Here is a 23,128-nt window from a genome sequence, read left to right on the forward strand (position 1 = left end):
GAGATGGATCCCAAGAAGGACAATCCAGTTTCCGTGAGAAAGGGGACGAGAGGGCTACCTGTTGCCCAACGTTGCTGCATACAACATACCTACCTACAGATGACCGCTAGCTAGCACCCCATCTCGGACGATTTAGTCGTTCCATTGAAAAGACGATTTATTATCTTTTCCATTCTCGCGTTTGATTTCAATCACTCGTAGTCTTCGTCCAGTCGCATCGTAGCCGTAAATATATATGTCATCTTCAATCCGTGCACCTCACCTGATCCTCTCCGCCCGTCCAGAAGTTAATAAACCCGACTCGATATCTCGGCGTATGGGTTAGTTCTCCTGCGTGCATACCTTACCTCACCTGCCAACTCAGCGCCCGGTCAGTGCGCACTGCGCGGCTAGTTCGCATACCTGGACGTATAGACGGGGCAGGTTACCCGTCCATTGGAATGCCGGAGTAGAGTTGTGGGCATTACCTTGCATACCTCAGTGGTCCTGGCGTTGACAATCGGTGAAGGATGCTGGAGATAAGAGCTCCGGCGGGAGCGGAGAATGTCCGGGGTAGCAGTAGCAGGGACAAGCAGCTTAGCAGGGCGTTGGTAAGCTGTAGTACTCCGTAGTGTATGACATGACAGAAGCGCAGTGCGTAAGCATTGACTGGTTGGTTGGTGGGTTGATTGGTTTCGGAGTCTTGCTCTCTTCACCGTCTTTTTGTGAGGTTGGAGGTGTAGCAATATAGGTCTCCGAATATATTAGAGCGAGCGAACTAATTATTTAGTTTTAACTTGGAGCAGTTATTTACGACTAAGTGAACTAATGGTCAAGACGGTGAGAGATAGTTGACGAGATGGTAGTATTCATTATAGCTAACCCGAAAATATATCTCTAGGGCAGTGACAGGCTGTTGACTGTGGCAATCTGGTATAGTACAGTAGTAGTAGTAGTAGCAGTAAACATAACTCGTCATAAGCGTAACGAAGGCCTGATCTGATCCTGATCCTGATCCCCGTTCTCAGGTCTTCTCAGGTCTTCACGGGTTGAGGTGTTGTGCGTCGCAGATCAATGGTCTGGACTGAAATGATCAACGAAGGAAGATCGTAGTCTGAGAGCTGGCATGGGGAGATGACGCGAGATAGGCGGTCGTAAGTATGGGAATGGACTGATCACAGATCCAGCTGTGGCCAAGCCCAGCGATTCCGAGGAGCGAAAGCGTCTCTTTCCAGTTCAGAGGTGAGATGACCGGATCAGATTAGGCCAACGAATCAAGGAGCGACATGACATAGCAACGAGACAAAATAGATAACCACCCACACACGCTATGCCGAACAAGAAGGGAGAAAAAAGCAAACTGAAGTTTAATATACAACAAGGACAGGCCAAGGCTGGGGAAGAAAGCAACAAAGCTCAAGTGAACCTGGGGAGACAGAACTCTTGAGGTAACACGTGTGCTTTGGCCCTTGGGCCTTGGCCCGGCCTTGAAGAGAGAAAGGAAAGGAAAGGGGACAAACATAAAATACAATGCAATGCAATGCAGACCACAAGATTGAGAAATGAAGAGAATCATGAGGCCGATAATTATGGTACAGGGGGAAATGCGGTCAGTCCACTCTAGGTCGAAAGAGGTTAGACCCAGGCTAGTCCGAAATTAGGACTGGGACCGCCAATCTCGCCTCACTTTTGTATGAAATGAAGCCGACGGAGCTAGAGCGTTCGTTCGAGTAAAGTAGACTGTCCGCGAGCTGCCAGCAGCTGGAGAGGAGAAGGTTGAAGAGAGAGGGATAGTTCTCTACTTCCAGCGCTGTCTGTCCCAGTCAGACGGCCTCGTCTCGTCATACGTCTGACCGCCGCCGTTGTGTACGATGACCGGGGGTTGTGACTTTCGCGGACCATTGGACCCTGATGCACGAGAATGTCAGCAAGATTATGAGAGTCAAGCCAGCGTAGAGCGTACCTCGAATGTTGGGAATAACGACGACCTGGTCACCGTTGCTGCTGCCATTGCTGGACAGGTCGGAATTTGAGTCGTTGACTTTGGTAGGCATGTTGGTGGTTTTTTGTTGCAGAGGTAGAGTGGATTGATTGTGTTTAAACGGTCTGGGGAAGAGCTGGAGCCTGAGGAGTATATATAGTAGTTATACCCCGGTATATATAGATTGACAGTTCGTGGCGGAGCAAGGCACAGGCAGGGCAGACTGAGGCTCGAGGTTGAACAGAGAGGGTGAGATAGGGCGAGGGCGAGGGCGAGGGTGAGAAGGGTGAAGAAGTATAGCAAGGCTGTCTTTGAGAGTGATTGATGAGCTGATGTTGATGGGAAGAAAGAGGTAAGAAGAGACGAAGGAGGCCTTTTGTATGTTCCCCGGAAGCAAGGACGAAGCTGTACGAAAGAGGACTAGAGGGTGTCAATAAATCAAATTAGCAGTCGTGCTAAGACTATACCGATCCGGCTGGCTGGATGGCCCCGGACGGAGAGAGCAGCCTGCATCAGTGCATCATTCATGTTGCTCGCCAGAAAGAGATAGGCGTCGACGTAGCGTCATCTCATTCCAGGGATGGATATTCAGGAGCCTTCCGTTGCTTTCCTTTCCTTCTCTGTAAGGCGAGGCGGCAAACCGGATGCGCTGTGCTGGTCCGGAATCTGGGATCGCTCGATCGCCTGGTGGACAAGGCAGTCGAGACCTTGAAGCAGCTTAGCCGAGTCGATTGAAATGTCTCGCCACTGTGGCAATTGAGATAAGATGAGGCTGATTCTGATTTCTTCTACTGTCTTGTTTGACTAGTCTCTTGTGTTTTGTCTTTGTCTTTGTTGTGTCCAGTCTGAAGCAGAAGCACAGTCCAGACCCCCTATTGTATTTTACAGCCTAGTACTGTGATTCGGCCCCATCAGTGGTTAGCAGCTGTTCTATTTGCGGTAATTTACAGCCAATACAACGGTCATCTGACATCCAGCTAATTATAGGCCATGCCCAATGCAGCCTAGCAGCAGACCCCTGATGACATAACGTGCACTAACCGCATTGAGCCAGCCGTCAACAAGATACCGCATGCATAACTCGGCTCCAGCCTGACGGCCTGCGTGGTGCCATCAGCGGCGGCCGAGCTCCCAGCTGACGACTCACACACGACGAGGCTGGAATGCCCAGTCCAGACCCTCGTATCGGGAAATATAGGTTGGGATAAAGCAACCTCGCGCCTCGCTTTTCTCAGTGACACGGAAATTCTCGGGATAGGACTCCGAACAACTCAGTCCCAATCCCAGTCTCGCTCAAGCTCTCGCTGGCGCTGGCGCTGGCGCTTAGTCTGGGTTCAGTCTGAGCTCAATCTGCCTTACCTCACTTTGGACTAGCTTCAAGGTACGGTATCCAGGCTTCAATATGCCGGCTGACATCGACTCCAGTGGGCGTCTCCTTTCTTCCCCAGCCCCAGCTTCCGGGAGAATGTACGGATACACAAGGTACGGACTGCGGAGGACTCCGTGCATGAAGCTTAGGCACACCGTCCTGCCTGCCAACCTGCCAGTCTGCGACAGGAGCCTGGAGTCTAAAATCTGGAGGAATGAATAATGGCCTTTCACTTCTGTGTACGGAGGCCAGACTATTTGCCGTTCCCACTCGGTACGCTTTCCCTCTCTTACGATGAGAATCTACGGCCACCCCTTCGATTCGGACGAAGGAGGACTGTGCTACGGCAACGCAGCTGTTTCTCAACTCAACCCCTTCGAGTAACCGAGGACCAAAACACAGCATGACCCTGAACCTTGACGAAGATCATAGCATCGTATGGTCCTTCCTCACCGCTCCGCTATGCTCCAGCCATCCAAGGCCTCAGACCAATGCACCAATGCACCAATGCACGGACTCACCAGCTCCAACGTGGAGTACCTAGCTAGCTCGGTCCTTCAGGCTTCTCCATAGTTACTCCATACTCCATACGTACTCCGTACGTGGAAGGCCGGGTATGCAGGTTAGCCGGTGACAATCATTGATTTTAGATCTCGGGGCTCCACACCGAGTGAATTGTCAAGGGGTAATGTTCTGTTCTTGTCTAGCTGTCTTAGTTGTCGTGTTTCAGGGACAGGTTCCAGACTTTGACTACTCCATTAGTTCGAGATTGGATGAAGGATTTGGGCGTTGGACAGAGCAGAGAAGCGGTGACTGGAATGTGGAATGAGGTTGTGATGTCTACCTACGTAGAGTACTTACTTTCAGACTCAGGCTGGCTCAATGATCGTCATTAGATTCGTAAGATTGAGTTGGCTGCACCTCGCTATACCAGCGGTATGGTCCGGCGCATAGATCGATTACCGTCGGCTATTGCGGTATTTTCCTGTCTGCTTTGTCCAGTCACTGGCTCGTCCGCCATACCAGCCTACCTCTACCAGCGCCCTGCGTCATACTCTGTATGACCATGCCCATAGCTAGGTAGCTGACAATGCAAGAGACAAGACAATGAGGCACTGCTGCCCAAATGCCAGCAGCAATGCCCAAACTTGGGAGACACATCCCTCTCCAAGTGATACCTCATAGCTCACTTGCCCTCTCTCTTCATCCTCTCTTCCCATCCGTTCATACTACGCCGAATCCCCAGCGTTCTCCTCGCAGGTCCCGACTGAGACTGCACCATTGACATAGTCGTCGTGTGGAACGTGGTCGCTGGTCGCATACCCCCGGCACCGACGCTCATTACCCCTGGACCTACTCCTGCACCGCCTTTCGCCTCGCTCGTCACAGACTCCTTGCGCCCTCCGTCACTATTGTAGTTGATACTGGTATTCACCTGACCGTAGAGTGAATCTGCCTTGCCCGCCGGCTTCGATGATGCAGCCAACCATGTGTAGCGGTTCGGGTCAGAAGGTTCGAGAGCAGGGCGAGGCGGGCGAAATTGTTGAGTTGGGGGGCCTGGTCGATGCCCGGTAAACTGCGATGGGATCGCGTTCGATGGCTGGGCATTGGACTTACCAGGGTGATCCATGGCACCCTGGCGATTTTGTGGAGGCGGAGGCGGAGGCTGGGCAAGCCTCGTCTGCTGCGTGGACTTCGATGATGATCCGCCGAAAAAGGACGCAATGCTCTTTTGGGAAGCCGCTGGACGATTGAGTGCAACTGTCGGTTTTGGTTTACTCGTGCACTCTACCTCCACGGGCGACTCCTGCTTCTGCGTCGTTGTCGCTATATACTCCCGGGCTGTTGAGAAACCGGACATGGTAGTGGGCGCCATGAAACTCGAGCCAGTCATCGTAAAGGACGTCGAGGACATGGTTGTGAAGGTCGTGGTTGTCGAGTATTGCTCATTGTCATATCGACGACGTTTGGTGCATGGTCCATCATCCGTTGCCCGAGAACCATCCCGCCGGATAACCGTGCCTGGCACCTCTTGCCCATCCTCCGTCCATCGGTCGTCGTATACGGAAGGGAGAGAATCGAGCCCTTCCAGCATAGCTGCAGCGGTTGGGCGTTCCCGACGCAGTATATCGGCAATTCCAAACACAACCTTCTCTTCCAGTCTCGGTCCAACCGTACGCATGCGTGAGGTGATCAATTCTTGCGGAAGAAAAGATGTTACACTAGTTTCCGTGTTGTCTCGGGCCTGCCGAAGCGGATAGCTCAGGTATAACAGGGCTTGAGCTCTGGTCATGGCCACGTAAAGCAACCGTCGCTCTTCGTCTGAATCTTCTGCTCGTGAATGTGGAATTATACCCTCATACGCGGCCGGTACAAACACGACAGGCCACTCCAAACCTTTCGCTGCATGGATTGTCGAGATAGTAACCTTCTCTTGCGACTGATCCTCTTCTTCAGCGCCTTCTTTCGGCTGTACTTCGGTGGATAAAGCAACGTTCGCTAGGAATCGAGACAGCGCTTCCTCACCAGCGTGGGCCTCCTGTTGAGCAATGCCCTCAATTTCCGGCAGACTCTCATCCTGTGCATTCTCTTCGGTGGCGGTTGTATCATCTGCTTGGGTCATGAGTTCCTCGACGTTGGCCCATCGATTTTCATCATTCGCTCCATAGGTCGCCGTAAGGAACTCCCGGAAATTGAGCCTCTTCATCACAATTTCTAGAAGTTTTCGAGGAGCTGATTTATCGGGACACTGGCGGAGCTTTTCTCTGGAGTACTCGATTAGACCGACAAGGATGGAGAGCCCATGATTAGCAGGCTTCGACAAAGCCTTCTCGGTCGACCTGCGGCCTTGCGCTACATCCTTGATGTAGTCCCATAAGGATTTGTTGGCTTTCTCAGCCCCGCTCACTAGCAACCTGATGGTTTCCTCCCCGATTTTCCTCGAAGGAACATTGATGATACGCAGGAGCGCTTCCGTGTTATCGGGATGACTGATGACTCGTAGGTAGTCTAGAAGAAGCTTGATCTCGACTCGGTCGAAGAATCTCAGGCCTCCGACCATTCGATAGGGAATGCCATGTTTTCCCATGGCCGACTCTATCTGCCGTGACAGCGAGGCTGATCTAAGTAGAATGACGAAATCGGAGTAGTTCAATAGCTTCCCGGTGAGAACCATGCATCGTTTGATCTCAAGCATGAGCCACTGAGCTTCATCCTCAGCGGAAGGCAGCTTGCGCAATACAGGCAGTGTGCCAAAGGTGTGGGTTGGCTGCAACTTCTTCGCCGGCCTTGATGAGTCTTGCTCAATGACATCTTGAGCCGACTTGAGGATTGAACCTGAGGAACGATAATTTTCCTCTAGAAGTACGACCTCCGTATTGCTATATAGTCGCTGCATCCGCTTAAGGTTCTTTATTTCTGCTGAGCGAAACCCGTAGATGCTCTGATCTGGGTCTCCAACAACCGTGATGCGCCTGTTCCGAGCCGCAAGAAGGTTCATCAGTTCGTACTGGATTTGATTTGTATCCTGGAACTCATCAACCAAGACCACCTGCACATTCGACACGCACTGTGGATGTTCTCTCAGTAGCGTCGCGCATCGTAGTAGTAAATCATCGTAGTCTAGCAGATTTGACGTCTCCAGCTCCATCTCATATTCTCGGTATACTTGAACAAACTCCTGGTGCTCCAGGATCTTGTTTTCCTTATTATACTTCGATGCCACTTCATCGGGAGATACGCCGTGCGCTTTCTGGTGCGATATCCGAGATCTTGCTGTATTGGGTTGGATTCCGAGCTGTAGCCGCTTCACGATTCTCTACATTTTATCAGCAAATCAGTGCCATCCTTCATCATAGTAAACCGAATACCAACCCGTATAATCGCCAGCGAATCTCCGGAGTCCGCAATCCCAAACCCTTTCTTCAGCCCTATCAAATGCCCATATGTCACCAAATACCGTCGACAAATCGAGTGAAACGTCCCTAGAATGAGCCTCCGCTGCACTTGATCACCTACAAGTTTACCCAGCCGCTCTCGCATCTCCCGGCTGGCTTTGATGGTAAAAGTGCAGCAGATGACATCTTGCGGGCGGTACCCATTATGGGCGAGGAGATACGCGACGCGCGAGGTCAACGTTTTGGTCTTCCCTGAGCCGGGAGGAGCAAGAACTTGGAGAATTGAGGCCGATGAGGTGACGGCGGTTTTCTGAGCGGTGTTTAGCCCACTCAAAATGGGCTCAAGAGGATCCATGAGGACATCTGGACGCGTGGCGCGCTGTTGTCTCCATGCTTTATCGGAGGAACGCGCTTTATCGCGAAGTCACGTGATGCAGTAATGTCGTTGAACAAGAGGAACCTGGTCCAGTTTATGTGCTTTTTTTTATCCTGTAACTATACTACTGACTCTAGAGTAAGAGAACACCAAACAAGAGCTAGCTCTCCATCCAGCAGAAAGACTAGATGACAACGAGTGATTGATAAGTGGTCAAGCCTGGACTGAGATGTACTTAAGCACGGGCCACCCGTTGCTATTTTAAATCGTCAATTATCGTCAGACCTAGAACATTACACACCTCCAGATCACCCCGTTTATTGCTTCTACTTGCCCGTCATGGGCTGGGTAGGCGTCGCCATAGTCGTTGCGACTACATGCTTCCTCCTTTATCGCCATCCGCCCGCGAGCTGGTTCCCCGAGCCACCTGTCGCCGAATCCACCCCCGAGGAGAAAGAGGGAAAAGCGGATAATGAAGAGCCTTCTCCCATTATTGAGCGCACGTCGCAACCAGCGGCAGCAAAGGGTGAGCCTGTTGAGGAGGCCCAGACAACGCCTAAAGCATCTATATCAACCGCGCCTACGCCGGTCCTAGACGTCCCCTTTTTGCAGCTCGACGACGGCGAAACGGACAATGTTAGAGCTCAGAAAGCGCAGCAAGATACAACACAGCAGCCAACGAACTCATCACCAATCCTGAGCCCATCGTCAACAACTCCCGCGCAGTCAAATCCAATGGCACCCCCCAGCTCAACACCAAAGCAGCCGCAGCCGCCCGCCGCAAACGACTCCTCCTTGATGCCCCCTCCCCCGCCCCCCTCACACCTCCAACCACCAAGTCTCCAGAATCAACGAAGACCGCAACCACAATCCCGCCTCGCTCCCCCGGCCGGCCGTTTCCCTCCTCCACGACCAAACAGCGGCGCCGGCACCCTCGCCCCACCCCCATCAGCCGCATCATCCCTCCGCGTACCCCCCGGCATGCGCCCTGGCGCCAGCACGACCAGTAACTCCCTGTCCCCGAACAAAGTCACCCTCACACCCGCCAAACAGCCCTCGCAGCGCGCCGTCCTCGAACCAGGCTTTTCCCCCCTTGACTGGGCTGCGCTCACCTCGAACCCGAACCACAAGCTCCGCGGCGCGAGCCTCCCACCCACCCTGCTGAAAGTGACGCCGTCTATGCTAAAGGTCCAGAATGGGCGGAAGGGAATGGACGCGTGGACGAGTTACCAGGGGAAGGTATACAATATCAGTCCTTACCTGCCGTTTCATCCCGGTGGGAAGGGTGAGCTGCTGAGGGGCGCAGGCAAGGATTCGGGGAAGCTGTTTTTGGAGATCCATCCGTGGGTTAATTGGGATGCGATTTTGGGTGAGTGCATGGTTGGGATTTTGGTTTCGGAGCATGAGGCGGTTGAGGAGAATAAGCTGGATGCGATGGACTGAGTGGCGGCTGATTCTATGCTCTCCGCGCTTTTCCCGCACGATGTTATAGATTCTGCAGATTTGTATATAGATAGAGGACTAAATATACAGGCTATGATACCCAGCATATAGCGACTTGAATATTCATGTTCGTTTGTCAATCATGGTTCAAATTTACAAGGGGCGTATCGAACATTTCCGCGTCCTATGGAGGAGGCAGCACGAACATATTCCCACTTGTTATTTAGTTTCGAACAGTTTTCTTTGCAAGAGTTCTTGCATTATACACGATGGTGGGGGTCGCAGTCCGTAAAATACGTGGGGTGCGAAGCAGATATATATATATATATATATTCCTCAACCTTCGAACCCCCCGCAAACTCGCATTTACGAAGCTGGAAGTACTCCATACAATAATTACGATAGATATTCTGTAGATTAATAGTCATAACATCTTTCATTAGGACCATCAAGAAAGGTAAGACGAACATTTAAACAAAAGTCCCAACCATCTAGATATAACCCCGTATATATACACATTCCGACCAGCAGAGGTAGATGGTAAAGTTCATTCTAAGTACAAAAAAATCAAGCCCATTTTCCGAGAAGCGCCATCAAGAGGGCGCCCAGACACAAAAGCGCAAACGCGGCAAGGACTTCCTTGAGCGGCGCCTTGCGCATCGATGTGCTGAACATGAATTCGTGGGCCATCAGCTCGACAAGAGCAGTGTAGATCAAGATACCGGCTGAGATTGAATCGAACACCCCATTGACAATAAGAGTGGTGTAGCCTTCAGGAGGGTACGACTGGCGGACGCCCAGACCAATGGCAATGGCGATGGGAGTGGAAATCGCAAATCCCAGGCCAAGGAAGTAAGGGGTCCATCGTTTTGAGCGGGGCCATGGGATCGTAGCCAGTCGGGAACCCAGACCCAGACCTTCGAAAGTTTGGTGGAAGACCAAGACGATATATAAAGTTGTGAATTCAGACCCCGACACTGCCAGGGTTAAGCCGATGAAAACCGAGTGGAAGATAATACCGAATTCCAGGATGAAAACGGACGTCAGCTGAGCCATGTACTCTTCAAGGTCGACACCCTTATCGGCTAGCTCGAGGTCTCGATGCTCTCGAGTATGGCCAAGGTGATCCTCGCCAGGCATATGATGGTTTACGTCGTTTGATGCAAGCTCGGTACCCTTGAGCTCACCGTGGTGACTATGACCATGGGAGTGGTCGCTGTGAGAATCATCGTCGTGACTGTGACCCGAACCAAAGCGTGAGAACCGAATAACCATCATTTCGACAAAGAACAAAACCACAATGGTCATAAGGATGATTCCTTCCGCCCATGAATAATCAGTGATGGGACCACTGAGACACTCATTTCGAAGAGCTTCCTCCGCAGGGCCCAGCAGGTGAATGAAGGCTGTGGCGATGATGACTCCAGAACCGAAGTACTTGGCGATGAAAAAAGCCCAGCCAGGGACTCTGGAGTTCTGAAACCTGCTCGCAAAGACAGGGAATAAGGCGCCAAAGGCGGAGCCGACCATGATCACGAAGATCGAGGAGATGCGGACGCCCATGCGCCCGTCATACTCATTACCCGTCTCACAGGTGGGAAGAGAACCATCTTCGGCTCGTCGAAGAAGAGCGTGGATGGGATTCATCTTGGCTTGATAGGGAAAGATCGACCCTATCTGTTGCACAGCGGATGGACAGAGCACCGGCCTCGTTTGAGACGTCACAAATATTGGACAAAAACGGGTCAAAAAGAGCCAAATTGAGTCTCCCAATGCAGATTGACCCCGTAAAAGCTATCAAATGGCGGACAGAATGCAATGCCGGCCAAATGTCAACCACGTGGAATTGAGGCCAAGTCCCTTGCGCAAGATCGGTATGCTTGGTACGCTTGGAATTCTTGAATTTTCTTGTCGTGTGCTTCTTATACGTCTTATAAAATTACCCCCCACGCACGGATATCGCGCCTCAAGAGGAAATGTCCGCAGAAGTGGTGCTCCTTGACGTCCTTGGAGACTGCTAGGCCTATCAAGAGTCCCAGGCTGACGTGAAAGGTGGGCGAACAGGATCTAGCGTGAGGACCTTCGTGGTGGTGGCTCGAGGGATGTAACACGATTGCTCAAGCACTGCGCAGAACAGACCACAAAAAGTAAGGACTGTGTCAAAGAATACTTTGGAAGGAACGGCTCGCTTCGTTAGCTAGAAGACCTGTGGTAACTGTACGAGTTCCAAGGTAGCAAATACATGCGAATTGCAGAGAAGGCGGGGGAGAGGAGAGGTTGGCTCATGGCGGGCACAGTGGGAGACGACCTCAAGCGGGCTAATCCGGGTAGCAGTGGGCATTGAGGACCTTGGAGGACAGATCCGGCCTTGATGTCGAAGACTTTTTGAGGACCTTGGGGGAAACCAGTGGGGCGCCAAGGCTAGCTTTATTCTTACTGCTGTTGATTGGCCAGAGCGGGTAGATGGGCCACGTGTTTCAGCTCCTCAGCATGACTAAGCATTGGCGATGCACGTCATCCATCACAACACCACAACGACACTCACCTTGTATGCAAGTCGTGATGGCTCCAATTCGACGGTATCTACGGATTAGCAAGTTCTCTGTAGTCGAGTGTCGAATCTACCTTGAGGATCCCTCCGATAACAAATGGCTCCTCGATAGCCGGAACCCTGTCCTGCCTCGCATCTTCGCCGCCATTCGACCATTAGTCCTTCCCAAATTGCGAGAGGAGAACGAGAGACTATTCGCTCGGAAGAAAGGGAAACCGGTCAAGGACGTGATTGCAGAAGGTGGGGTTTTGAGCAGAGCCGTTCGCTAGTTTTAGCTAACGCCGAGACCAGAGGACTTCGAGGTCGCATTGTTTCTCCGAGAATCGCGTACTCGCCATTCGCTTCTAACGCGGCACAAGACCTTCGGAGACCAGAGTAATAAGCGCACACGCACTCAATCAAACCCGGAAAATGGTGGACAGCCAGATGCCGGCATCCTGATTGAAAGCGATAGCGAGTCGGAGAGAAACATGGATGCCATTCCGCGAGCTGGTCCGGAGGAAGTCAACGATTCCACAGAAGGCCGGCGCGCAAAGCGCAAGAGAGATGAAACCGTGCAGGAATCAGACGGGACCGAGGATAAGAAGATGCGTTTCAAAACGAACTACGAGGGTTTCAACATTCACGGCTGGATGCTCTGCTTGCTTGTTACACGCAAGGGAAACAAGGGCAAGGCTAGGGTCGAGGCAGCAGAACCGAAGCATCAAGTCCTGATGGAAGAGTGGATATCTACCCAGGCACAAGGAGATCTTGATGAAGACTAGGTGAGATATTGGACTTTGTGATATATTTGAGCCGCCAAGCCATCAACATGAGACCGCTGTCGGCTCACGGATGGTTTAGCATGGCATCTGCACAAGGGGTCCGGGCGCAAGACGATCTCGATGAAGACGCTAGGAGTTAGCAGCCAGGGTACATTCGAGCCGCTAATCCCTCAACGTGCGACACTCCGACAACTATCGGCCGATGATAATATAGTATAGCGTCTGCAGAATTCTTCGCTTATCAGATGCCACAGACTCTAACTTATTCAACCATCGTGGGGAACGCCTCCGCACCAGCCACGCATGCCCTGGCGCAACTCGCTAAATCGAAGCATTATCGCTCAATAATATGTTGGTATCGGCTCGTCTTCGAATCCCCGCAGCGCATTGGCACGGGAGGGTCATACTGTCCGAGACGCGGCTACATCTACAGACTATTTATCGCTATCGCACACTTGCTCCGCTGCAGCCAGTGAGCCATGGCGGAGAAGCCGCGATTTGACCCCAAGCTTTGGATCTCCGACTCCGCGTCGCCAGGATACACTTAAGACGAAACGACACTGAAGCCGATGCTCCCAGGGTTTTCGGCCGGCCAGGGCCAAGCAGATACGGAGCATGTCTGATGTATACAAGTTCTGGTTTCACACTTGAGGGCTCGCGTCAATCCGTAACGATGCCTATGGTGCCAGCATGCATGTGGATTGTTGGCGGGCGGGCAGGCTTTGCTACAGGGAACCTGGGACAACAGGCAAGCAAGCGCGTCACGACTTTATCATGTCGATAGACAAGAGGATCCTGGAATCAACTTGATGATCGTGTATCTCGTAGCGACGGGCAAGGACTGTAATCAGACCCATGGCTTGACATGTAGACTTATTGTGCTCTGGGAATCCTGGGCACCGAACCTGATGCCATAAGCTCACCATGCATGTCATCGGCCGATCATAGCTGCTTGCAAATGGTACTCCACGGCTCCACGAAACCCACACGCGCGTCAATCGCACGCAATCCTGCAAGTCATATAGTGATGATGCTGAAGCCACGATATCAAGTTTCAAGTCTGAAACCTAGCGTCAACAGCTCTATCCGGCAGTATCAGTATCAGTCTCATTCCATATTACCACGCCTGCGGGTCGGGTTGCAGTCTGCAGGAAATAATAATATGACAGCCTAATATGCGCGGGAACAGGGGCCACAACCAGGCAGGCCTGGTCGCAGGTTCCAAGCTTAGGTTTCGGTTCGTTTTCCGGCGAATAACGCGCCTAACGGCCACGGTGCAGATGTCAAAGTGGCACTGACCCCGGAAATGTCGGACGTTTCAGGTTTCAACGTCATGATATCGACGAGGACGAGATGTGGTAGCGAGGTTGATGGCCCAGGGCATCGGATGGACCTGAGGTCCACTGTATTGCAAATATATGACGATTCCAAGGAATTTTGCAGAGATTCTGCAGAAATTCTGCTTGGAAACTCGGATGCCTTTTCCAAGGTTTAGCGACAAGCAAGGAAGTAGGAAATGTGCTGATGTGTGCAGGACCACAGCCTCCAACACCAAGACATGGGTCTTGCGCAAAGGAAAGCCGCCTGGATCCGGGCTGAGTGATGATGCTGCCAAGTCGTCAGAGGCGCCTGCCTGTCGCCGACGGTCGGATCTTGTCCCTACCGGTACGAAGTATAGCTGATACTGATAGTTATCGGTATATATTACTACTGTTGACGCGGTTAGCGGTCAGCTGAATAGAAATATCTTCAAGCTCATTTGGCTTCCCGTGCTAGTGGGTTTGTGACCATGTACACCACAATCTGTACTACTTCGTAGGGCGTAGAAATCTGATAGCAATCATAAGCTACGGGCCACTCACGCCTTGAGAGGCTAAGAGCTTAGGGGCTTCGTCGGCAGCTCGGCAGAAGAGGAAGCCTTGTTGGCTTTCTGTTCTCCATGACGGAATCGCCAACCACGGCTAACTGAAGTAGTGATGAGACATGTTTCCGTGACAGAGCAAGTGAAACCCGGAGTCGCCGGCGCTGACCGTTTGGAAGCTTCCAAGTCTCAACGGTTTCCAGGGTCCGCTTGCTAAAGATTGTTGAGAACCATGGTTAACGATAATTATTCATAGCATTCCCGCAGTTCCCAGACCGCTGAAGTCGCGGAGTTGAAACTCGAAAAGGAAGTGCAAACTGTGCAAAGGATGAAGACTTCGCGGTTCCACTTTTTTGCTAGTTGGAAAACGCCGAGCGTACGCCGTATCTCCGGAGAAAGCATGATGCTCCGGGTGAACTTGCTCCGAGTCTCCCGCATGGCGATGGTGGTTGATCACTACGATATCAGCTGCCAGCATGCCCGTGTCCGATATATTACTAGAGAGTCATTAGCAATGATAATAATTAATTATCATCCGCAGGCTGCGAGGCATCCTTGGATATCTGGATAACTAGCAGGGATTCAGGAACGCCGTCGCCAACCTCGCAGATTGCCAAGCTGCAAGAAGGATTTAGGTAGACCCCCCCGAATCAGGGGAAGAACTGCGATCCAGTCATCGTTCGCTTTCATCAACGGCGCGGAAGACTAGCACCGATTGTGGGTCGCTCATTTCAAGAGGACCACTTCCTCCACTTGGTTTGGAAGTTTGGAAGTTTGGAAGCGTTGGGGCCGCCGTCGTCGCCATGTGTTTTGTTGCCAGCGGCAGCCCACGAACTTGAGGACCGCCGTGCTCCAGATTTGCGATCCATGTGATCTGTCTCTGATCCTGTTTGATTTACCGCCCATCAACCGAGAGCGGAGCTCATCGATGCGGCAACCAGTTCATCATCGCCTGCAATGGTGATCCTAATTATCTTGGAGGAATCGCCATTACTCCGTATTGTGCTTTGCCACTGCTCGGAAGTTGGAGATGGGATTCGTAATAACCTAACGCATGCACTTTGCAGGAGTGCAGGTATCTAGCAAGGGTCAAGGCACCAAATGTTGCACTCGCACCTGCAGATGATCGACTCGGGCCCGTGCCATAGCCCGTAGCAAATGCTCATCAACAGGGATTCGAGGACTTGCATGCTTGGAGATTGGATGATGCAGTCATACTCCGTAGCCCTTACTCTATACGTGGAGTTGCATACGGATATGGTTGACATACGGAGTAGAGTAACGGACCAATATACTCCTGAGCCTTCACCGCTGGAGCCGTTGGTCGCCGTCGCTTGCCATCGTGACGTTTATCCGCTGCGGGAAACTCAAGGCCCCGGGAAGATCTCCGACTATCGCAAGCGCAGCAAATCCGATGGGAACATCAAAACCTGTGATAGCGACTGCCGCTGTCTGGCAAATTTGGATCTTCCTGCAAGCGAACGCCAGGAAATGACAGGTCAGCGGTTTCTGTTCATCGCTCAGCGTTCGTGTTGATCGTTGTCTCAGGACTCGTGTTTCTTTCAAAAACGAGACTAGGATCGGGAGGCTCCCCGCGATTCGAGTGACATCAAGATTCAGTTTCACTAAGAGCTGGTCAAATTAACTGGGGATGAGTCATGACTCAATGATAGACGAACACCGCTAGCACGATCACCTGCAAGGAAAAGCCATTTCTCGTTGGCGGACGGACATCTCCCTTCAATCAGCTGAAACGACCGGCAACTGCAGAACAGAGATAATCTCTGTTAGCTGTAAAGTAATCACTGGTCACAGAGGCACTCTTTGTGCAACCATCGCGGGACCTGTCAGAATCTCGTGAGATTCCCCTGACACCAATGACCACCCCTGACCAAGGCTGCAAGGGCGGCCTTGCCGTACGTCCCCAGTGGCACACAGCCTGAGATTTGAGTGATCAGCGGCTTATCTTGCCTTTGCTGGAGTGGTTGAGGCTTCTGGTGGTGAACTTGTGGTGGCTTGGAAGCTGTCCCGGCATTCTGGCAGATTGGCTGAGGCTAAGATCTCCGCTCATGCTGAATGCTGAATCCTGATGATTATTATTCATAGCGGCCAGTCAGTCAAGCTAGTCAGCGCCATCCAAGCGCGATACCATTGGCTGATATTTTTGCAACCCGCTTTCTTTGTCATTCTTATCCCTGTCCTCCTAGGATCTGCGAACCAGCACGTGTCGGCAAGAATGCACAGTCTGAATGCAGCGGCCAGCTGACATCTGGGCCTTCAGCCGTTCCCTGAAACGGTGGTAGCGAGTATTCTAAGCGTTCTGGCGATACGAGGTTGACAGCAACGGCGCTGCCCGGTTGACCGCTAGAGACGGCGCCTTCGTACTCTTGATGACGGACGGTTGACCAGGCAGAAGCTGAAAGAAACACCCCGAGTCCCCGACTACTACTAATCCCAAGTACGGGCAAGTCATCACCTCCACCGCATCGCAAAGAGTGGACCGGCAGGAAGGAGTGTGATTTGGATTTTTGGAGCAGTGTTTTGGATTTAGAGACCTCGGGAAATGATCACTGATCAGTGGGTGGGACAGAAAAGGGGGAGGCAAAAGGCAGGACGGGAAGAAGTTCTCGAAGTCTTCCATGGGATTCCCCCTTTGGGCCAGGAACCACGCTAGTGTCAGAGACTGACGTCGTTCGTTTCCCTCTGTCCGGTCCACGGTGGAGCTCGTCTTCTGGAAGCGATCAGGGATGCCCTTAATAATAATACTGAGACTTATTTTCTTTTTGTTTAGAGTCGACTATTTTTCACTAAATCCATTTTTATTTGATTTTTTTGGGGTTCCCGTTCGGAGATATAATCTTTTTTTCTGCTCGGTTGCTCCCCAGGCCAACGATATATTAGGCGCTGAAGGCCCTCTTGCGATTCCTTTCTTCAAGTCTCAAACTACAAGTCTACAACACACCAAGCACTACAGTACTACTCCGACTCAGCTACCAGCTATACACTCAGCCAAACACCAACTAGACCTTCCACTCTCACACACATCAACCACCATGCCTTCCGTTGGTACTACTTCTTTCCCTCCTTGCCCTGGACCTCCTCCCAAGGGCCCTCTGCCTCCTCTTCCTAAGTAAGCCATTACTCGGCTTTCTGACGAACTTGACGATCACCGACTCGAGCGATCCCATCATGCGATCCCCGGAACAACCCAGGGAGCCTGCGCGACACTCGTTGCGCCAGGGACAACGCAATGGACTCGAATATGATACTACTCTCGGAACTATACCACGGCCTTTCTAATTCGCTACCTTACTACTCCTACTACGCCCCTCTCGGCCTTTTTGCTTTTAATTTCGACTTTGCATAGACCAGCGCAATCTCAAGCAACGACATTTGTGATTTCTGGCGCCTAATCTTCTACTATCATCTTCTCGGCTTGATTTTCCGGCTTTCTCGGTTTCACTTACTGCCTATCTTCACTTCGCCAACCAATGGAGCAAGCGCGGGCGCATTGCACCAACTTCTTTTGCAATAGCGCTCTCAGATTACGACGCATTCCTGTCTGTCGGTACACGCGGGTATTCGATCTTCACCCGGGTGCAGGGGCCCCTGCTTGACGATAACTCATCCCCAAATCACCCCACTCCCTGCGACCACCAACCAGCCCTGTCTGTCAGCAGTCAGCACTCGAACCGACCCCGCAAGCAATAGCAAAATGACAACATCATGACACGGCACAGCCGCAGCCCGTTTCAGTTGCATGTGCTTGTCAGACCCAGGGGTTTCGATCTTGCGTCCTGACTCGGTGGACCTGCCCGGCTTCCTGGTTATCGATCATCGCTGCCGCGACACCAGAACGTCAAAGCGCAGCCGGGGCATAGCCATCGTTGACTCACACTTGTCAATCTATCTCATCTCCCGATGGATTGCGTGAGGCTGATTTGCCGGCCTGGGAGCTCATTGCTTCCTTTCTGATTTTCTTTCTCCTTATCATCTTCTGTCTTTCCTACTGTCTCCATGATTGAAGCAACGGCTTGTATAATAGAGTTAATATACCCCACCGCGCATCGCGCGCCGCATCTTGACTTAATATGATCTTGAATACTCGATATCCCAACATTTGACTTCCTTGATCCATTCATTAAACGTTAAGCATAGACCTGCCAAGTCGTCGTACCTGCACTTGGATATCCAGTAAAGAGTTCGCCCTGAACGCGCGCACTGTTCGCTGTGCGCATTGTACGACCTGGATATGAGCATTGACCCAGCATCCAGCCAAGCGCCTCTTTCCTCTCGGCTCTTACAGTAGACCAGGATAGCACGTATGGGACATCAAGATAGCGGTTTGATATCCAACCTAGCGCTCGCAATTCCCTGTTTTACAATGACAAGCCTCCGGCCGAATGGCCATGGACAATGCGCCGGTGCCTGGTTGATAAAAACTAGCAATGCAATGCGATGCGATGGCGATGCCAAACGCTGACAGGCCGGGACGACCCATCGCACATGGCACTGGCGACCCATCCGCCATCCATCTCCAGTCTCCATCCCAGCTTATCGGCCGGCGGCCGCAAGCGCAAGCCACGGAGACGAGTAGTTCAGCTAGTCTAGCTCAGCTAGCTCAGTTCCAAATCAACGGCCTTATCCGAGAGCGTATGCATAACGTGCTGCGCTATCATGCTTTTAGTTCGAGCCAGACGATAATGGCTTGGTTTCATGGTTTCAAGGTTCAGGGCTAGGCTCAGCCTTCAGCCTTCAGGTCCATTTTCTGGACTGGATTATCATTGACTGGATTCGTTGATTTGACAAGATCAAGATCAAGGCAAGGCCAGGCAAGGCAAGGCACGGTCCGGGTCCGGTAATTTCTTCCATGCGAATCGATGCACGATTTCGATAGTTCGATAACCGGTTTTAAATCCCATTTTAGCTCCGCTGCGACAGCCGGGATCTGTCTCCAGCTACTACGGAGTAGGCTGCTGAGCCCCTCCTTTTCAGCTGCAGGAGCAAAAAGCAATTATATTTATTAGAGTATGATTATGCGCGAGGCGAGGCGAGGCTAGTCTGGCACTGGCATTGGCATTGGCACGTATCGCGTCGAGCATCGGTGTGGGTGGATAAGATGACAATAACGATAAAAGTAAAACAAGGATTTGAATTAATTTCTCAAATCTGAGCAGCTAGCAGACTAGTGCTAGCACACTCTATTCCGTAGCAGGATACCAGTACAGTGCTGCAGCAGCACGGTAGCACAGCTTAGGCTTTCAACCCCTTTGGCCTGCAGCCTTGCACTGTTGCATATGCAGTTTGTGGAGCTCTGGCGTGGTACGTAATTTGACGATAACCGCGTGCATATGTACGACATCGAGGGCATGATGCCACTTGCTGTGAAACTGGCTTGGAGCTACGTGGATGGATATTGACTGAATGCATAGACCATCAGAAACTAACGGTGCTATGACTCTATTAGGTTGCTTCGCATCAGGTCCACATCCCTGATATTGATCAAGTCATGACGACAATCAGCGCCAGAATCGTCAGCAACACCCCGTATTCATCCCCTCCGCAAACTCAGTTGTAAGGCAAACGTGCTCCGTGCTCAGCGCTCGAATCATGCCAGACAGGTCCCCGATATCGTGGCGGTGCCCTGACAGCTCAAGCAATACGAGGCCGAGGGCAAGGCGTCTGTCGCTCGGACATCGTAGCCTAATCTTATCCAAGTAAGGTTCCCAAGAGCCCGATCGCAGGTCAACTGACTGCGCATGGGCGAGAGATTTTAGTTGTCCTACAACGTTTAGGTTTCACCTCCGTGTGCCCTGAAAGTCTTGTCATGCCATGTGCCTGCCTTGGTGGTTAGTGGTTGGTTGCTAGCCACGAACGGCAAGCCCCGGATGTAGTAGCGCTCCGTACTTGAGCAAGCCCGGCAGGGTTGCACTTGCAGCTGAGCTGGAGGCTGAGACCTTTATCCGGAGGAGGCAAGGCACGCTGCGATTGATAACTCGGAGTCATGGAACGACAACGTGTGCGTATCGGTCGGAGCCTAGTGGTTGCAGCCTTGTAGGATGGCTGTCGGAATCCTGATCAGGTTCGGTCTCCGTCGACGGTACGAGAAGGATGCGGCTCTATTTCCTCCTGGGCCTGCAGTCAACAGTCACCGCAATCAGTCGCTTGCGGTCCGACCATCTTTGTGAAGCAGCGGCCTTGATCGGCCATGGAGGGGCGGATGTAGGTACGCTGGCCGCTTAGTCTGCGCTCTTCAGCAGGGATTCGACAGGGGGTCGATAGCGCCATTGCCAGCTGGCCGAATCAATCTACATGAGGGACAGGTCTGACGCTGCGGGATATCGACGCTTAGTCTTGTTGGCTGAGACATGCCCGGAGCCCGCGGATGATAGCATGATACGATGAGATATGCCGTGAATTTGTTGTCTGTGAGCAAATAGATATGATGAGAATTGTGGGCAAATTTCCCGAACCAACACGGAGTGACCGTTGTAATGTCCACTATCATGGCAGTCCTGCTGAAGAGTGGAAACTGGAGAAGATACGGGGTAATGCTGCCTGAAATCCTGAGGCATTAAAGTAGTACCACGTGATCTGGCGCTGTCCTCCGCGGCCGCGATCTTCAAGCTAGCTTAGAGAGTGAGGGGAAACTTGGATAAAACAAGTCTTCATCTCCAAGATAACGAAACAAAATGGTCCTAGAACTCCACGTCTGGGGCCCTGGCTTCTCACTGCCTTCAATTGATGCGCACTGTCTCGCAACAATTGCCTATTTTTCACTCGCCCTTCCCAAAGACTCGTGGGTTCTCGTCGCAAGTAGCGATCCAACCGTCTCTCCTACACGTACGTTGAGCTCCGCCTTGCCATCATCTCTCGTTAATCTGCAATCTGGCTGAAACGACCTTTTCGAAACCCCGCAGATGAGCTTCCCGCGCTGAAGAATGGCTCGACATGGGTGAGCCGGTTCCGCAATATCGTCGACTATCTGCGGCAATATTCAGAAGGCGCGTGGGATTTGGACCGGGATTTGAGCGCTCCTAATAGAGCGGATAGCATTGCGTATGCATGATCCCGCGTTGTCAGCAGAATGGGTCACACGACTGACGGTTAGGCAACAGATTCTCATCCTTCGTGGAATCCCACGCCCAAGCCCTCCTCGACCTATCCCTCTACGTTACCAGCCAGAACTACTACAACCGAACATCCCCAGCGTATGGCGCGATCCTCCAATGGCCAAACCAATGGATTCTACCGCCGCAGCTGCACGCCGCAGCCAAAGCCCGAACTGATCCGCTCGGGCTCTCCTCGCTCGACCTAGAGGCAACAGAGGAACAACGGAAACGAGACCACTCGGCTGCCGTCGCTGCTGGTCGCATCCCCCAGAACTTCATCTCACGCCCCCGCGAGACTGTATCCAACCTGCTAGGGAAGACGTCACAGCAGCACCAATTCCGGCTCGAGGCGCTGACGGGGAATTTGTTTGTGCCGCTCGAGGAGCTACTTGGCGACAAGACGCACCCGTCGGGACAGACACCATCGAGCTTAGACTGCCTCTTAGTAGGCTATCTGGGCCTCGCCCTCGTTCCGGACATGCCTCTCCCATGGCTTCGTGATTCAATGCAGCGGAAAGCCCCACGATTGTCACGATATGTCGAGCGCATGCGCCAAGAGCTCTACGGAACGGTAAATGTGTCCGATGCTTTCAGCAATGGCACAGTGTCATCGCTCCCGTGGCAGGCTCCCGAGCGAGCCAGTTTCACCAGCATTGGGACGTCGCTGCTTAATAGCCTCGCCGACTCAACGCCATTCCTCAAGGAGATTCGCATGAACAACCGATTACGTGAGGCCGCCGAATCACCCAACGCCGGGTTGTCTGAGGTCGAGAGCAAGGCGCTGTCACATTACCTGCAGGGCCAAAGCAAGGATATGCTCCTCTCAGTCGCGACTGTAGTAGGCGGTGTTGCTGCATTAATCGGCTACATGGCCCATATTGGCATATTCTCAGCGGCGCAGGAAGAAGAAGAGGAGGAGGAGGAGGAGGAGGAGGATGAATTCCAGGTTGAGATGCCCAAAACCGTGAGTGTCGCTGATGCTCTCGGTTTCTGAGCACGGCTATGTGGCTTGCATACTATCTCTCCGTCGGAGAATGTACTATTATGGGCGTTGCATTTCGGAGTTGTAATATTGGCATCAGGTTCTTTTCCGCGTCGTTGGTAGATTCTTTATTCCAATAACAATCAATGAATGAGCAGTACCATTCGGGCATCCCATAGGTAAGACCGCTGTATCCAAACGACTTTCAGTCTCGAAGTTTTCGCAATCATCTAATCAATCCGCATCAATTCTATCTGACGGCGGCCTAAGAGCTCTATTGCGCTCTATATACCTGCATCTTCAATGACATTCCCTAGCTCAGTTCGCGGGCTACGACCCCGATACTGGAATCAGACATGACCACAGCACTCATACATCCGTGCTTATTACTTCCAGACCTCACTAGCAGGTAATCCATCCTGGACTCGACCGGGATCTTCGGAAGCCTCTAGGCTACTGTACGTAGTCTGTGGCGGACCCTGCCGGGTACTTAGGTATCCAAGCTTATTCCAACAATAGCTGCCTTTACGGAGTACAGAGTCATTAGGCCCTCAATCGCCCAGTCTCAATCATTGACGACCTATTATTGTACTGCGACTGTTTTCCGTTCCTTCCCACTCCGAAACCTTGCTGATAGCCGCTTCCTCCAGTGTGAAGTAAGCACTGCGTTGTTGGTATCTTGCCCGTTCACCAACGCTGGCCAGTCAATCCCCGAGGTAGAGTTAGCGCGCTAAATTGAAGTCTTGAGCTGGGCTTCTGTCAGGTCCAGTAATCTACTGCTTACTTTGGACTTGGTCCGTATATAGAAATTAGC

General features: G+C 52.1%; 6 protein-coding genes across 6 annotated transcripts; 3 read left to right on the forward strand and 3 right to left on the reverse strand.

Annotated features, from left to right (window-relative positions):
• Nucleotides 1-827: 827 nt before the first annotated feature.
• BDW74DRAFT_142041 (uncharacterized protein) lies at nucleotides 828-2,064 on the reverse strand. The gene has a single exon (XM_073722654.1). The coding sequence runs from the start codon at nucleotides 1,553-1,555 to the stop codon at nucleotides 1,241-1,243; it is 315 nt and encodes a 104-aa protein (XP_073589624.1). The 5' UTR covers nucleotides 1,556-2,064; the 3' UTR covers nucleotides 828-1,240.
• Nucleotides 1,778-2,033, reverse strand: BDW74DRAFT_172357 (uncharacterized protein; the record flags this gene model as incomplete). The annotated part of the gene is made up of 2 exons (XM_073727514.1): nucleotides 1,778-1,887; nucleotides 1,943-2,033. 2 exons carry the CDS (start codon nucleotides 2,031-2,033, stop codon nucleotides 1,778-1,780), a joined length of 201 nt encoding a protein of 66 aa, XP_073589625.1.
• Nucleotides 2,065-7,909: 5,845 nt separating the features above from the next.
• BDW74DRAFT_142049 (uncharacterized protein) lies at nucleotides 7,910-9,197 on the forward strand. The gene has a single exon (XM_073722655.1). It carries the CDS (start codon nucleotides 7,941-7,943, stop codon nucleotides 9,042-9,044), a length of 1,104 nt encoding a protein of 367 aa, XP_073589626.1. The 5' UTR covers nucleotides 7,910-7,940; the 3' UTR covers nucleotides 9,045-9,197.
• A 264-nt stretch (nucleotides 9,198-9,461) lies between these two features.
• On the reverse strand, nucleotides 9,462-11,099 carry zrfB (low-affinity Zn(2+) transporter ZRT2). Its single transcript, XM_073732611.1, has one exon. It carries the CDS (start codon nucleotides 10,689-10,691, stop codon nucleotides 9,612-9,614), a length of 1,080 nt encoding a protein of 359 aa, XP_073589627.1. The 5' UTR covers nucleotides 10,692-11,099; the 3' UTR covers nucleotides 9,462-9,611.
• A 507-nt stretch (nucleotides 11,100-11,606) lies between these two features.
• On the forward strand, nucleotides 11,607-12,359 carry BDW74DRAFT_172361 (uncharacterized protein; the record flags this gene model as incomplete). The annotated part of the gene is made up of 2 exons (XM_073727515.1): nucleotides 11,607-11,835; nucleotides 11,887-12,359. 2 exons carry the CDS (start codon nucleotides 11,607-11,609, stop codon nucleotides 12,357-12,359), a joined length of 702 nt encoding a protein of 233 aa, XP_073589628.1.
• An 8,049-nt stretch (nucleotides 12,360-20,408) lies between these two features.
• BDW74DRAFT_142056 (uncharacterized protein) lies at nucleotides 20,409-22,536 on the forward strand. Its single transcript, XM_073722656.1, has 3 exons — nucleotides 20,409-21,063; nucleotides 21,141-21,279; nucleotides 21,339-22,536. Exons 1-3 carry the CDS (start codon nucleotides 20,913-20,915, stop codon nucleotides 22,324-22,326), a joined length of 1,278 nt encoding a protein of 425 aa, XP_073589629.1. The 5' UTR covers nucleotides 20,409-20,912; the 3' UTR covers nucleotides 22,327-22,536.
• The last annotated feature ends 592 nt before the right edge of the window (nucleotides 22,537-23,128 follow it).

The sequence above is a fragment of the Aspergillus multicolor genome, assembly GCF_047715735.1.
Source record: "Aspergillus multicolor strain CBS 133.54 unplaced genomic scaffold BDW74scaffold_1, whole genome shotgun sequence".
In the NCBI taxonomy this organism is placed as follows: domain Eukaryota; kingdom Fungi; phylum Ascomycota; class Eurotiomycetes; order Eurotiales; family Aspergillaceae; genus Aspergillus; species Aspergillus multicolor.

Bases quoted from the DNA above. Each gene is read 5' to 3' on its own strand.
- BDW74DRAFT_142056 (XM_073722656.1), top strand. From the start codon at position 20,913: ATGGTCCTAGAACTCCACGTCTGGGGCCCTGGCTTCTCACTGCCTTCA. The intron at 21,064-21,140 runs GTACGTTGAGCT...GAAACCCCGCAG, and splicing joins TCCAACCGTCTCTCCTACAC to ATGAGCTTCCCGCGCTGAAG. The intron at 21,280-21,338 runs GTATGCATGATC...GTTAGGCAACAG, and splicing joins AATAGAGCGGATAGCATTGC to ATTCTCATCCTTCGTGGAAT.
- zrfB (XM_073732611.1), bottom strand. From the start codon at position 10,691: ATGAATCCCATCCACGCTCTTCTTCGACGAGCCGAAGATGGTTCTCTT.
- BDW74DRAFT_142041 (XM_073722654.1), bottom strand. From the start codon at position 1,555: ATGATTCTCTTCATTTCTCAATCTTGTGGTCTGCATTGCATTGCATTG.
- BDW74DRAFT_142049 (XM_073722655.1), top strand. From the start codon at position 7,941: ATGGGCTGGGTAGGCGTCGCCATAGTCGTTGCGACTACATGCTTCCTC.